Below are 15,008 nucleotides of genomic sequence, written 5' to 3'. Positions count from 1 at the left end.
AACTCCTATATCAGCTCATACTGAATTTTTCACATTTAAGTAGCTGATAAACTTGCTCAAGCTGAGAAGAGTAACTTTATTTTGTGAGAAACATGAAGCTCATTTAACTGGTTGAACCAGAAGAAAAGTATTTTTACCTTTATATTGTAGGTGACACTTTATGTGTGAATCAAGATTTCCATTTATTTTAGGTTAAGGCACCTAAATATGTACTTGATTATTAAAACATTTTGTATGTTTCCATTATAGAGCTGTTAATCCTTAGTAAATATATTTTAATAATTATTCAAAATACCACAATCATCTTACAAAATGTAAATTTGCCATGCAAATACAATTTTAAATTTTTAACTGTGCAATATTCTGTTATCGAGTGCTGCTGAGGTTCTTGCTAGGAGACAAGATCTTTGGCAGAGCCCATATTACTTATAAGTTGAGCAAAATTCAGCTAGAGATATCTTATATATTAACCAGAAACTGTAATAAGTTTGTTCTCATCATTCCTACCACTGATGAGAAGGGCAGTGATTTTGTCATGGTGACTTATGTCATAATGTTTAGGAATTTGTTGAAATCAAAAGTCAAAGACTATCTTACCCTCTTTCTTAATTGACAGGCCTTGGAAAGGCTCCACTACAGGCTGAAATCTTGGCCTCATTCAAGTCACTGGAAGTTTTCCCTCTGCCTTGAATGGGGCCAGGACTTCATCCCTGGTCAGTCAAGAGCAGTGAAAAGATGCAGTGGGCAAGATGGAGCCAAACTACCACCAAACTCCCTGAAGAGGATCATGCCAAAAGGATAGAGGGGAAATTCCTTTTTCTTCTTCCAAAAAAAAGAATGATCATAATGATAAGAGGGTACCCCATCTTCCTTGGAATAATCTGATTTACTTGGTTAGAGACACAACTTGGCATTCAGGCTGATAGTTTATCTATGCAGGAATCAGGCTATTTCCTTCTCAAATAATTGAACACACTTTTAATTATCCTTTAAATATACCCTAAAATCTATTAGAATCCACAAAAGAGGATTATTAAACAAAATAATAGTTGCATATTTAACAATGGCATATCTAACAAAACATCCCAAGAAATCTTTCATTAATTATCACACTCAACAGTGCAGCAAAACACAAGATAAATGAATTTACTACTTGAATGAGAAATTCCACAAATGTCCAAATCAAAGTTGTTTCCCAACACTGTACCATAACTCTGCTTTGGGAAATTCTATAACTTTAAACCACTGAGGAAAATCTAAAGGGGCTTAAACTCTGGCAAGTCAAGTGTAAAACTATTATAGAATCATAGATTTTTAAGGTCAGAAGCGACCATTATGATAATCTAGTCTGACCTCCTGCACAACGCAGGCCACAGAATCTCACCCACCAACCCCTGTAACAAACCCCTAACTTATGTCTGAGCTATTGAAGTCCTCAAATTGTGGTTTGAAGACTTCAAGATGCAGAGAATCCTCCAGCAAGTGACCCGTGCCCACGCTGCAGAGGAAGGCGAAAAACCCCCATGGCCTTCCCAACCCCAAATATGGCGATTAGCTAAACCCTGAGCATGTGGGCAAGACTCACCAGCCAGACACCTAGGAAAGAATTCTCTGTAGTAACTCAGATCCCACCCCATCTAACATCCTATCACAGGCCATTGGGCATATCTATCGCTAATAATCGAAGATCAATTAATTGCCAAAATTAGGCTGTCCCATCACATCATCTCCTCCATAAACTTAACAAGCTTAGTCTTGAAGCCAGATATGTCTTTTGCCCCCACTGCTTCCCTTGGAAGGCTGTTCCAGAACTTCACTTCTCTGATGGTTAGAAACCTTTGTCTAATTTCAAGTCTAAACTTCCTGATGGCCAGTTTATATCCATTTGTTCTTGTGTCCACATTGGTACTGAGCTTAAATAATTCTTTTCCTTCCATGGTATTTATTCCTCTGCTATATTTATAGATAGCAATCATATCTCCTCTCAGCCGCCTTTTGGTAAGACTAAACAAGCCAAGCTCTTTGAGTCTCCTTTCATAAGACAGGTTTTCCATTCCTCGGATCATCCTAGTAGACCTTCTCTGTACCTGTTCTAGTTTGAATTCATCCTTCTCAAACATGGGAGACCAGAACTGTGCACAACATTCCAGATGAGGTCTTACCAGTGCCTTGTATAATGGTACTAACACCTTCTTATCGCTACTGGAAATACCTCACCTGATGCATCCCAAGACCGCATTAGCTATTTTCACGGCCATATTACATTGGCGGCTCATAGTCATCCTGTGATCAGCCAATACTCCGAGGTCCTTCTCCTCCTCTGTTACTTCCAAATGATGCGTCCCCAGTTTATAACAGAAATTCTTGTTATTAATCCCTAAAAGCATGACCTTGCACTTTTCACTATTAAATTTCATCCTATTACTCCAGTTTACAAGGTCATCCAGATCTTCCTGTATGATATCCCGGTCCTTCTCTGTATTGGCAATACCTCACAGCTTTGTGTCATCCGCAAACGTTATTAGCACATTCCCGCTTTTTATGTCAAGGTCAATAATAAAAAGATGAAATAAGATTAGTCCCAAAACTGATCCTTGAGGAACTCCACTAGTCACCTCCTTTCAGCCTGACAGTTCACCTTTCAGTGTGACCCACTGTAGTCTCCCCTTTAACCAGTTCCTTATCCACCTTTCAGTTTTCATATTGATCCCCTTCTTTTCCAATTTAGCTAATTCTCCATGTGGTACCGTATCAAATGCCTTACTGAAATCGAAGTAAATTAGATCCACTACATTCCCTTTGTCTAAAAAATCTGTTACCTTCTCAGAGAAGGAGATCAGATTGGTTACGATCTACCTTTTGTAAAGCCATGTTGTATTTTGTCCCAATTACCATTGACCTCAATGTCCTTAACTACTTTCTCCTTCAAAATTTTTTCCAAGACCTTGCATACTACAGATGTCAAACTAACAGGCCTGTAGATACCCGGATCACTTTTTTTCCCTTTCTTAAAAATAGGAACTATGTTAGCAATTCTCCAATCATACGGTACAACTCCTGAGTTTACAGATTCATTAAAAATTCTTGCTAATGGCCTTGCAATTTCGGGTGCCAATTCCTTTAATATTCTTGGATGAAGATTGTCTGGGCCCTCCAATTTAGTCCCATTAAGCTGTCTGAGTTTCGCTTCTACCTCAGATATGGTAATATCTACCTCCATATCCTCATTCCCATTTGTCATGCTACCATTATCCCTAAGATCCTCTTTAGCCTTATTAAAGACTGAGGCAAGGTATTTGTTTAGATATTTGGCCATGCCTAGATTATCCTTGACCTCCACTCCATCCTCAGTGTTTAGCGGTCCCACTTCTTCTTTCTTTATTTTCTTCTTATTTAGATGGCTATAGAACCTTTTACTATTGCTTTTAATTCCCTTTGCAAGGTCCAACTCTACATGGCTTTTGGCTGTTCTCACTGTATCCCTCCCATCTTCCACTCCTTGTAGGCTTTCTGCTTTTTCTTAATCACCTCTCTGAGATGCTTGCTCATCCATCTTGATCTACAACTTTTCTGAATTTTTTCCCCTTTCTTGGGATGCAGGCTTCTGATAGTTTCTGCAACTTTGACTTGAAGTAATTCCAGGCCTCCTCCACCTTTAGATCCACAAGTTTTTCAGTCCAATCCACTTCACTAACTAATTTCCTTAATTTTTTAAAGTTAGCCTATTTAGTTAGTATGATTAGGTAGGCCAAAAAAGAATTTGAAGAGCAAATAGTGTGAGACATGAAAGCTAACTGCAATTTTTTTAAGTACATCAGAATCAAGAAGTCTGACAAACAATCAGTGGGGACACTGACCAGTCAAGGTGCTAAAGGAGCACTCAAGGAAGATCAGGCTGTTGCGGAGATGCTAAATGTATTCTTTGTATCAGTCTTCACTGAAGACCATGTGAGATTCACACACCCAAGGCATTCTTTTTAGGTGACAAATCTGAGGAACTGTCCCAAATTGAGGTTTCAATAGAGGAGGTTTTGGAACAAATTGATAAATTTAAACAGTAATAACTCACCAGCCATCAGATGATATTCACCAGAGTTCTGAAGGAATTAAGATCTGAAATTGTAAAACTACTAAATTTGGTTTGTAATCTATCACTTTAATCAACCTCTGCACCAGATGACAGGAGGTTAATTAATGTGATGCCGATTTTTAAGAAGGCTCCAGAAGTATTTTGACAATTACAGACCAGTAAATTTAATCTCATTATCTGGCAAATTGGTTGGAACTATAGAAAAGAACCAAATTACCAAACATGTAGATGAACATGATATGTTGGAGAAGAGTCAACATAGCTTTCGTAAAGGCAAATCATGCCTCCCCAGTCTATTACAGTTTTTGAGGGTTCAGCAAACATGTGAACAAGGGTTATCTAGTGGACTTTCCAAGTGAACTGTACCAAGACCTGTGCTGTTCAACATATTCATAAATGATCTGAAAAAGGGTTAAACATGAGGTGGCAAAGTTTGCAGACGGTACAAAATTTCTCCAGATAGCCAAGTCCAAAGCAGACTGTGAAGAGTTAGAAAGGGATCACACAAAACTGGATGACTGAACAACAAAATGGCAGATGAAATTTAATGTTGACAAATGCAAAGTAATGCAAATTGGAAAACACAATCCAAACTATACATACAAAATGATGGGGTCTAAATTAGCTGTTGCCACTCAACAAAGCTCTTGAAGTCACTGTGGACCATTCACTGAAAATATCGGCTCAATGTGCAGCAGCAGTCAAAAAAGATAACAGTGTTACAAATCAAAAGAACAGGGATAGATAAGATGACAGAAAATATCATAATGCCAGCATATAAATCCATGGTACTCCTACACCCTGAATATTGCATGCAGTTCTGGTCACCCATCTCAGAAAAGATGTATTTAAATTGGAAAAAATAAAGAGAAGGACAACAAAAATGATTAGGGATATGGAGCTGTTGCGGTCCAAATACAAGACAGAACAAGGCTTTAAGCAAGCAATCAGGCTGGTCTGCCTTGTCAGCTTTCCACCCTCTCTTTTATTCTCTGCTCCTCCTGCGCATTACATACTCCAACAGATAAAAGGAATACACTGGCTTTGTTTAATATTCTTATTTACCAATTTCTATCTACCGCATTCCTTGCTCTCGGGCCTTGAGCCCAGTCCTGGGAGGCTTCCCACAGTTCATATCATCTGGGCGAGTTTCCAAGGTTCATGCCCTTGAGAGGAGCTGTGTGTGCACTGCTCCTACACAACACTCAGGGTGTGCCCTGAATGTTGCCAAGTGCATGAACCCTGCATGAATCCTTCATCGAGCAGCTTCCAAATAAAGAGAGATTAGGAAGATGGGGACTGCTCAGCTTGAAAAAGACTGCTTACTTTGCTTAAGAGCCTTTGGTGAAGGACCTTGTCAAAGGCTTTCTGAAAATCTAAGTACACTGTATCCACTGGATCCCCCTTGTCCACAGTCTTGTTGACCCCCTCAAAGAATTCTAGTAGATTGGTGAGGCATGATTTCCCTTTACAAAAACCATGTTGACTCTTCCCCCAACAAATTATGTTCATCTATGTGTCTGAAAATTTTGTTATTTACTATAATTTCAGCCAGTTTGCTCTGTACTGAAGTCAGGCTTACAGGCCTGTAATTGCCGGGGTCACCTTTGGAGCCCTTTTTAAAAATTGGTGTCACATTAACTGTCCTCCAATCATTTGGTACAGAAGCTGATTTAAATGATAGGTTACAGATTACAGTTAGTAGTCTTCCAATTTCATATTTGAGTTCCTTCAGAACTCTTGGGTGAATACCATCTGGTCCTGGTGACTTATTACTGTTTTAGTTTATCAATTTGTTTCAAAACTTCCTCCAATGATGCTTCAATCTGGGACAGGTCCTTGGATTTGTCCCCTAAAAAGAATGGATCAGGTTTGGGAATCTCCCTCACATCTTCAACCATGAAGACTGATACAAAGAATTCATTTAGTTTCTCTGCAATGGCCTTATTGTTCTCGAGTACTCCTTTAGCATCTCAATAGTCAAGTGGCCCCACTGGTTGTTTAGCAGGATTCCTGCTCCTGATGTACTTCAAAAAAAATTTGGCTATTACTTTTTGAGTCTTTGGCTAGGTGTTCTTCAAATTATTTTTGGCCTTCCTAATTATATTTTTACACTTCATTTGCCAGAGCTTATGCTCTTTTTTCTATTTTCCTCATTAGGATTTAACTTCCACTTTTTAAAGGATGCCTTTTTGCCTGTCATTGCTTCTTTTACTGCGGTGTTTAGCCACGGTGGCTCTTTTTTGGTTCTCTATGTTTTTTTCATTTGGGGTACACATTTAAGTTGCGCCTCTATTATAGTGTCTTTAAAAAGTTTCCATGAAGCTTGCAGGGATTTTACTTTTGGTGCTGTACCTTTTAATTTCTGTTTAACTAATCTCCTCATTTTTGTGTAGTTCCCCTTTTTGAAATTAAATGCTACAGTGTTGGGCCACTGTGGTGTTTTCCCCATAATAGGGATGTTAAATTTAATTATATTATGGTCATGATTACCAAGCGGTCCAGCTGTATTCACCTCTTGGACCTGATCATGTGCTCCACTTAGGACTAAATCAAGAATTGCCCCTCCTCTGGTGTGTTCCAGAACTAGCTGCTCCAAGAAGCAGTCATTTAAGGGGTCAAGCAGCTTTATCTCTGCATCACGTCCTGATATATACCCAGTCAATATGGGGATATTTGAAATCCCCCATTATTATTGTGGGTATTTTTTTTAATAGCCTCTCTAATCTCCTAGAGCATTTCACAGTCACTATCACCATCCTGGTCAGGTGGTCGGTGATATAGCGTTACTGCTATATTCTTATTATTCTAGCATGGAATTAGTATCCATAGAGACTCTATGGTGCAGTTTGGTTCAGTTAAGATTTTTACTTCATTTGATTCTACGCTTTCTTTCACATATAGTGCTACTCCCCCACCAGCACAACCTGTTCTGTCCTTCTGATATATGTTGTACCAAGGTATTACTATTTCCCATTGATTATCCTCATTCCACCAAGTTTCTGTGATGCCTATTATATCCTAATTTAATATGAGGCATGCTAGTTCACCTATCTTATTATTTAGACTTCTAGCATTGGTATATAAGCACTTTAAAAACTTGTCACTTTTTAGCTGTCTCCCATTACGTGATGTAATTGAATGAGACTTTTTTTTCATTTGACTGTTTCTCATCAGATCCTACCTGTATTTTATCATCTTCCATACTCTTCTCCTTACTAGGACATAGAGAATCTCCATTAGTAGATCTTCCCCTAAGGGATGTCTCTGTCTGAACCATGTGCTCTTCCGCACCTATCAGTTTTCCCCATGCCTTTTAAAAACTGTTTTTTGACCTTTTTAATTTTAAGTGCTAGCAATCTGGTTCCATTTTGGTTTAGGTGGAGCCAATCCTTCCTGTATAGGCTCCCCCTTTCCTAAAAGTGTCCCCAGTTCCTAATAAATCTAACCCCCTCCTCCCTATATATCATCTCATCCACACATTGAGACCGTGCAGTTCTGCCTGTTTAACTGGTCCTGTGCGTGGAACTGGAAGCATTTCAGAGAGTGCTACTATGGAGGCCCTGAACTGCAATCTCTTACCTAGCAGCCTAAGTTTGCATCCAAGACCTCTTTCCTATCCTCCCCAATGTCACTGGTACCTACATGTACCACGACCACCGGCTCCTCCCCAGCACTACACATAAGTCTGTCTAGATGTCTTGAGAGATTCTCAACCTTCGCACCAGGCAGGCAAGTCACCATGTGGTTCTCTTGGTCATCACAAACCCAGCTATCTATGTTTCTAATGATTTAGTTGCCCATTACTAATACCTGTCTCTTCCTAATAACTGGAGTTCCCTCTCCTGGAGAGGTATCCTGAGTGCGAGAGGATACCACATCATCATCTGGAAGGAGGGTTCCAATTATATGATTGAGCATTAGCTTTCGTGAGCTACAGCTCACTTCATCGGATGCATACTGTGGAAAATGTAGAAGATCTTTTTATATACACACAAAACATGAAAAAATACCTCCTCCCACCCCACTCTCCTGCTGCTAATAGCTTATGTAAAGTGATCAGTCTCCTTACAATGTGTATGATAATCAAGTTGGGCCATTTCCAGCACAAATCCAGGAAAACCTTATGCTCAAATAAATTGGTTAGTCTCTAAGGTGCCACAAGTACCCCTTTTCTTTTTGCGAATACAGACTAACACGGCTGTTACTCTGAAACCTGTAATTATATGATTGTTTCCCTCTGCTCCAGTTGGATGTTCTCCTTCCCTGAGGCTTTCATCCTCCTCAGCAGCACAGAGGCTGTCAGACCGGCGGTGGGACCGTTCTATTGTGTCCCAGAAAGTCTCATCTATATACCTCTCTGTCTCCCTTAGCTCCGACAGCTCAGCCACCCTGGTCTCCAAAGCCCGTACATGGTCTCTGAGGGCCAGGAGCTCCTTGAACCGAATGCACACCTACACCACCTGCCCATAGGGCAGGTAATCATACATGCTGCATTGGGTTCAATAAACTGGGTAGCCCCCACTCTGTTGCAGGACTTCTGCCTGCATTCTTATTACTCCTGCAGCTGGTTCCCTTGTTGTTTTGTTTTTATCAGGGGATGTTTTTTGGCTTAAGTTTAAAGAAGTTTAAGGAATGCGAAGTGTATGTAGGCCCCTCCTCCCCCCACTCCTGTTGTAAACTCCCTTGCAAAATTCCCCAGTTAGCCACTCCTGTTTGCTAGGACATGGGAACTGAACTACCCTTTCATACTTAATGGTGTTTTCTTCATGCCAGTATCTAGGCATGTTGGCAGAGTAGCGTGGCAGATTGCACTACTTCTGGAAGTATTGTACCAATTCTGTGGATTAGCACAGGACTTCAGGTTTTCAAAGCTGTCAGTGGAGCACCTTTCAAAGCATGAAATTTGTTTAAAACATTTAAGAAAAAAAGAAAAAGAAGCGAAAAATAGATAAGATACTGCCCTGTGGCTTACATGCTCAATAATCTTGTGACTGCTTAGAAGTTCTTTAATGTTTTCTTTTCATGTAAGTATTAAAAGTTTCAAGCACATAAAGGCATCAAAGTGGTATCATTTGACACTAGAAACATTAAAAACTTTTGATTGTTCTCTTTCTAGTTAAATAACATATTAAAATATCATCACTTGGTTTCCATTTCCACCTGTAGACGCTTTGACAGAGCTGTGAAGAAGTGGCAGTGTTTCCATCATGACATGAAGAATTTTAATCTCTGGCTAACTGATGCAGAACAGTATCTGGCTAGAGCACAGACAGGTACCAGGGACCTGGATCAAGCCAAAATAAAGCAGTATCTCAAGGTAGGTTTTAACTGACCCATTCCTATACAGTACCATATCTTTATAGTTCAATTGTATATAGTGTTGATTGCTGAGTGGTATTTTTATATGATTTTCAAATGTTTCCTTGTTCAACCTTTTTCTCTAACAAATATTTTTTTCCGAGATATTAGCTGAAAATGAATTTAAAAATAAAATTAACGTTAGAATAAGGTGCAACCAGGTAACACTTCTGTAGTTAAAGATTTGGTCTGTCTTTATTTAGTTCAGGCACACAATGCCCATTCATTTCCATGCGGTTTGTATGTTCAGCGTAGGAAGAGAATAATGCTCTGGGAGATAAACTTTGCTTGTAGGGGATGTTTTATTACCATGCTTTGTAGCAGAAACTTGATTCATGAGCAAGCCATGAAAGAGAGGTTCCATTAACCTTGTGTGGGTCCTTAACCTGTGCTGCCTGTGCCATCCTCTTTCGTTTTGTAATCAAAAGAATATCCAAGGTGTTTTTTTGTAAATTGCATCATGACAGAATTGCCGTTCAGTTCTCATATCCAGGTTCCAATTTGTACACTCCTCTAGTCTTCTTAGCATATGCATAATATGCCTCCTGTGCCACGTGACCAGGATTCATCACTGAATTTGGTCTGCTGGTTGGATCATTAGCTTCCCTGGGCCAGGTCCAGTACTGACGCTGAACGCTGATCCATGCCCTAGGTTCATAAGCAAAAAAATAATTCTTAATTTATTGATAGCTGACTTTATTCTCATTTTGTATGGCTCAGTATGATATGTTGTGTATGTGTATATAGATCGATAGTACTACTAATAGTAGATAGTATAGTAGATTAGTACTACTAATTCCATACCAGTGATTTTCAAGTTGATTAGTTCATTTGGATAAAATGGTTTGTCTAACAATGACACTTTAGATACATGTAATAAATTAATTCCCAAGCACAAGAAAAAATCTTTTGCTTTCAGTGTTACATTAATGAGCATCTACACTGCAATGGAGATAAGAACTGTCAGTTAGAGAAAGTATAGGTTGTTTAATGTCATGCATTTTTATTTTTTGGTTTTGGTTTGTTTTAATTCAAGAAGGCACTGATCTAAAATGAGCCAGGAATGAGGGATGAAATTCCCATTATAGGAGACACTCAAAAACAATGATGCATATGGAAAATCTTACTCTTTTCTTCAAATTCTCTAAATGCTCTGGTGTTGTCCTTGTGAACTACAAGACTTGGGTTTCCATTAATCTACAGTTTTAACATATTTGATTATTTCCTTTTAAGTATGTAAAATAGTGAGTTAATTATTTAAGATTTATTAAGTCATCTCTAGGTTGAAGAATTGGATTCACCTACAAGATATATCAGAGAGAAATAGCTTTCCCATTTAGTAATCTATCTTTTCCTAATGAGAAGGAGCCACATAATAGATTTCAGTGTCTGTAATTAATTACTACAGATACCTTTTAGGAGTGATCATTGACAAGTTCCCAGCACCACAATGCTGTGTAGTGCCAAATACAAGTGGAAATAAAAAAAGCTCACAAAGATAATTAGATAAGCACAATGTATTAATATTGCACAAAATCAGTATTGTTAAAAAAATATGAACACTTCAGATTTTTCAAATGAAAAGACATGATATATAGCACATTTTTAAAAAAAGTTATTTTAATAAGTAAAAATCTGTCTACTACCTCCTCTTTTCTTTTAGCAGCCTTCCTCTGTAACCAGACTCAAACCAGAATTCACATTAAACCAAGAACAAGGTGTAACGATGCTGGTTCTGGTGGGACCCAACTGAGAGTGCCAATTCAGAACAAATTGCTTCAAGCAGGGCAGTTACAGCCCAAGCCTGGGGATTTTCCACCTCTAAGGCAAACAAATCAGCCAAACAGAGAAGACTTTGGTCTCACCCCACTGGCTAACCACAAGTCACACAAGCAATTCCCTTAGGCACTCCAGTTTCCCAGTATCCCCACCAGTGCCACTCGTTATGGGGACAAATGGTTATGAAAACCAATACCCCAGTAAAAGAAAAAAGGTTCTCTTGATCCCAAAGGACCAAGCCCCAGACCCAGGTCAATATACAAATCAAATCTTACCCACAAATCACACTGTTGCCAATCCTTTAGAATCCAAAATCTAAAGGTTTATTCATAAAAGGAAAAAAGATATAGATGAGAGCTAGAATTGATTAAATGGAATCAATTACATACAGTAATGGCAAAGTTCTTGGTTCAGGCTTGCAGCAGTGATAGAATAAACTGCAGATTCAGATCAAGTCTCTGGCGTACATCCACAGCTGGGATGGGTCTTTCAGTCCTTGGTTCAAAGCTTCAGTGTAGCAAAGTTCCTCCGGAGGTATGAAGCAGGACTGAAGACAAGATGGAGGATCTGCAGCAGCTTTTTGTATTCTCTTGCCATGTGGTCTTTCTTTCTTTGTTCCAAAGACAAGCTGTCTATCAGATGGCATGGAAAAACCTTAGAGTTCTGTCCATAGGCAGGTCCCTGCATACCTTGCTGAGTCACAAGGCGTGTCTGCCTTCTCTCAATGGGTCAGTAGTATAGCTGATGGTCCTTAATGGGCCATCAAGCAGGCTAGGCAGAGCTGACACCAACTTGTCTGGGGTCTCATCCAGAAGCATAGCATAAATTTGAAATACAGACAGTAGAGAGCCAATACTTAATACAAAAATGATACATGCAAACAGATAGCATAATCATAACCAGCAAACCATAACCTTGTCTTAGACACCTTATTTGACCTCCTTTATACAAGATTTGGTACCACTACAGGACCTTGGTTGCAACAATGTTCTATACAGTCCCAATTCAAATCAGTAATGTCACACAAGGTTATGTAGCAAATGAGTAAATAGAAAAAAAGATTGTGTATAATGAATGAGGCAATGTTAAGAAGATAAATTGGAGGGGAACCCACAAAGACCTTTGTATCAGTCAGTAAATATGTCCCCTTCATTGTGCACCATACAACTTGCACACTGAATGAAGCAGAGGTCCTGCAGAAAATGTAGTTTATGATTATGTAATCAAAGATGCATCATAATGTATAGCCAAAAGGGAGCAGACTTTAGGCTATGTAGGCAGTTGGTACTTCCAGATGGTTCAGTGCTCCCCCTTTGTGATCGTAAACATATTTTAGTTGTTTGGGTATGTACCACATATGTAGAGGATGTATCCGTATAGAAAAGAGCAGAACTATATCATACATTTATTTGTTTGGGTCCTTTTGCCTGCCTTGCCTACTCGCTGGCCGCTAATTCTCCCAGGACATATTCCAACCCCTTAAAAAGCATCAAAGACGGTAATTTAAAGTAAAATCAATCTGTGGAAGAAATGGTTCTTCCTCTTCTTTCTTCCCTCCTGCCACTCCCAAGACAGACAAGATACATTTCTGATCTAATGACATAAAAATCTTATGGCATTAAGTTTGGGCACTTCTTATTCCTGCAAGGCTAGAAACATAAGCTTTACTCCATTGAGGAGGGGAGATTACCAGTGTGACAAACAACACCTTCCCTAGTCATGAAAGGGCCTGAGATAATTGCCATTAAAGTCATGACATTTTGACGCCTACAAAAGTTATTTTTGGTAATTTTTCATAAGTGTTTTATATTTATTCACTTCAGTATTTCTCTCCTTCTGAGCCTTGCACATTTGGACTCTAAGGCCCAGATCCTTGTCTGGTACACATACATACAATTCCTCTGGACTCCATATTTGTTTGCTTAGTATCTGGCCCTTAGTAGTAGCAAAATCACCTGGATTTAAAGGTAGTGGTATAAGAAATAATCTCTCTCTTTTTTTTTTAAACTCTCCAAAACATTCTTTAAAATAGTTTCTTTAACATATCTGTTTTATATACAAAACACATGTTGGGGAGGAGTGATGTAAAGGGTTTAGGAGCATGAGTTTGAGATGACCTGCACAGCCACCATGTGCTCCACATATAAACAAGTACATACTTGTCAAATGGGCCTTCCAACAGATATAAAGATCTGCTCATACAGCTCCTCTCTGCAAGTAATACTCCTGTGTTTATGACTGACTTAAGTCTAACCTCCTTCACATCTAACTGTCATCCATTTTTGTTCTTGAACATCCAGAACCTATGCATTTCTGTCTGCCCTATGGTTTTTAAAGCTACTGTCATTCAACACTAAGTTGTGCTGAGAAGAAGATAGAGCTAGAGCCTTTTGAGGGCCTTAAAACCATTATTTAAAATGTTAGTTTGAGTGAGAAAAGGCAATCTGGCGGAAGAAAAATTAGTCTGAAGAAATAGCTCTATCATTTAATTAGTTGGTTCTTTGTCACTTTGTTGGCCATGTGCCGATGCTTCACCAACAGCATATGTGGATGGTGCAAGACAAGGGGAAATACTATTTTTATAAGACTGTTGTTTGGAAGGTATTAGCTGGCACTCGTAAAGCTGACAGAAGAGATGATCATCTCCATTAGGTTAAGAAGTTAAAAGATCTGAACATTCTGACTCTTACTAGATTAGCATCTTGGTGTTTTTGTTGTTGTCATTCTTTATGAGACATTGCTTAGTGAGGCATATTCAAAATTAACAGTATTTTCTTGAAAAGGCTTTCATGAGCAGATATATGACCTGGTGTTCAGAGCAAGATATTGTCTTCGACGCAAGCTGTATAAAATGTGAAGAAGTGTGCTACTAAAAATTGAACTTTTAAAAATGTCTGTATTTAATATATTAATAAATACAATGAGTCAAATGTTAATATACAATAATATGTCAACTGCACAATTATGGGAGGTGATGCAGTAGTGTTGACATGAGTCAGTAGATAATTGCATTATTTCTGGTGAATTTACTGTTGTCTGTGTTGATTTTGCTACATAATGTAGTGTAGCGTTATACAGCAATTATGCGCAGAAGATATGACACTAGTTATGTAAAACCTTTTAATATGATTATTTTATGTCATGAAATAGTCTTAGTCTATCCAATGTTAAAGGACTGCTTGAGAACTCGGATGTCAAATTTAACTTCTGTTGATTGACTTCTAAATCTGAGCATGATTTTATCTTTTCAGTTAATTACAGAACTAGGAGTTCTGAAAGATCATTTGTACACTCTGTCTAAAATTTGACAAGGACTTTGAGGCAGGCTGGGGGAACAAAAGCTATGTGCTAGTCATATAGAGGAGAATAAATCTACAAATTACATTTGAAGAGAGGGAAAATCAGACAGCAGATGAATATATGGTGAGGGAAAGAATTTGAAGTCATAATGCATCAATTTTTGTGTATTTAAATCATGTATGTATACAGTCATAGAAAAAGGCTTAGCTGACATTTACAGGGGAAAAAAGTGCCAAGATTTCCAAAACTAGAGTCTAAAATTAGGTTCTTAAATCCATGTTTGGGCAGCTAAATAAGTGATTATTCCTTTTTCGTAAGTGTTGAGCATCCAAAAGCTGCTACTGACTTCAGATTGGAGCTGTGGAGCATTCCACACTTCTGAAAATCTGGCCACTTATCAAGGTGCCCAAATGTAGATTTAAGAGCCTAACTTTAAACTCCTAGTTTTGAAAATTTAGCCTTTCATTTTTGTGTTCAT

General features: G+C 38.6%; 1 protein-coding gene across 12 annotated transcripts in view; it reads left to right on the top strand.

The window, feature by feature from the left end:
* Positions 1–15,008, top strand: part of DMD (dystrophin) — a 1,926,267-nt gene that overhangs the window by 945,853 nt on the left and 965,406 nt on the right. For all 12 annotated transcript variants that reach the window (XM_073357918.1, XM_073357881.1, XM_073357898.1 and 9 more), the window contains one exon: positions 9,260–9,410. In XM_073357918.1, coding sequence (XP_073214019.1) covers positions 9,260–9,410 — 151 coding nt within the window. The remainder of the gene's footprint in view (positions 1–9,259; positions 9,411–15,008) is intronic.

Source organism: Lepidochelys kempii, chromosome 1, assembly GCF_965140265.1.
Source record: "Lepidochelys kempii isolate rLepKem1 chromosome 1, rLepKem1.hap2, whole genome shotgun sequence".
Taxonomy (NCBI): Eukaryota; Metazoa; Chordata; order Testudines; family Cheloniidae; genus Lepidochelys; species Lepidochelys kempii.
Note: the sequence above shows the minus strand (reverse complement) of the source record. Positions and strands in the feature narration are given on the sequence as shown.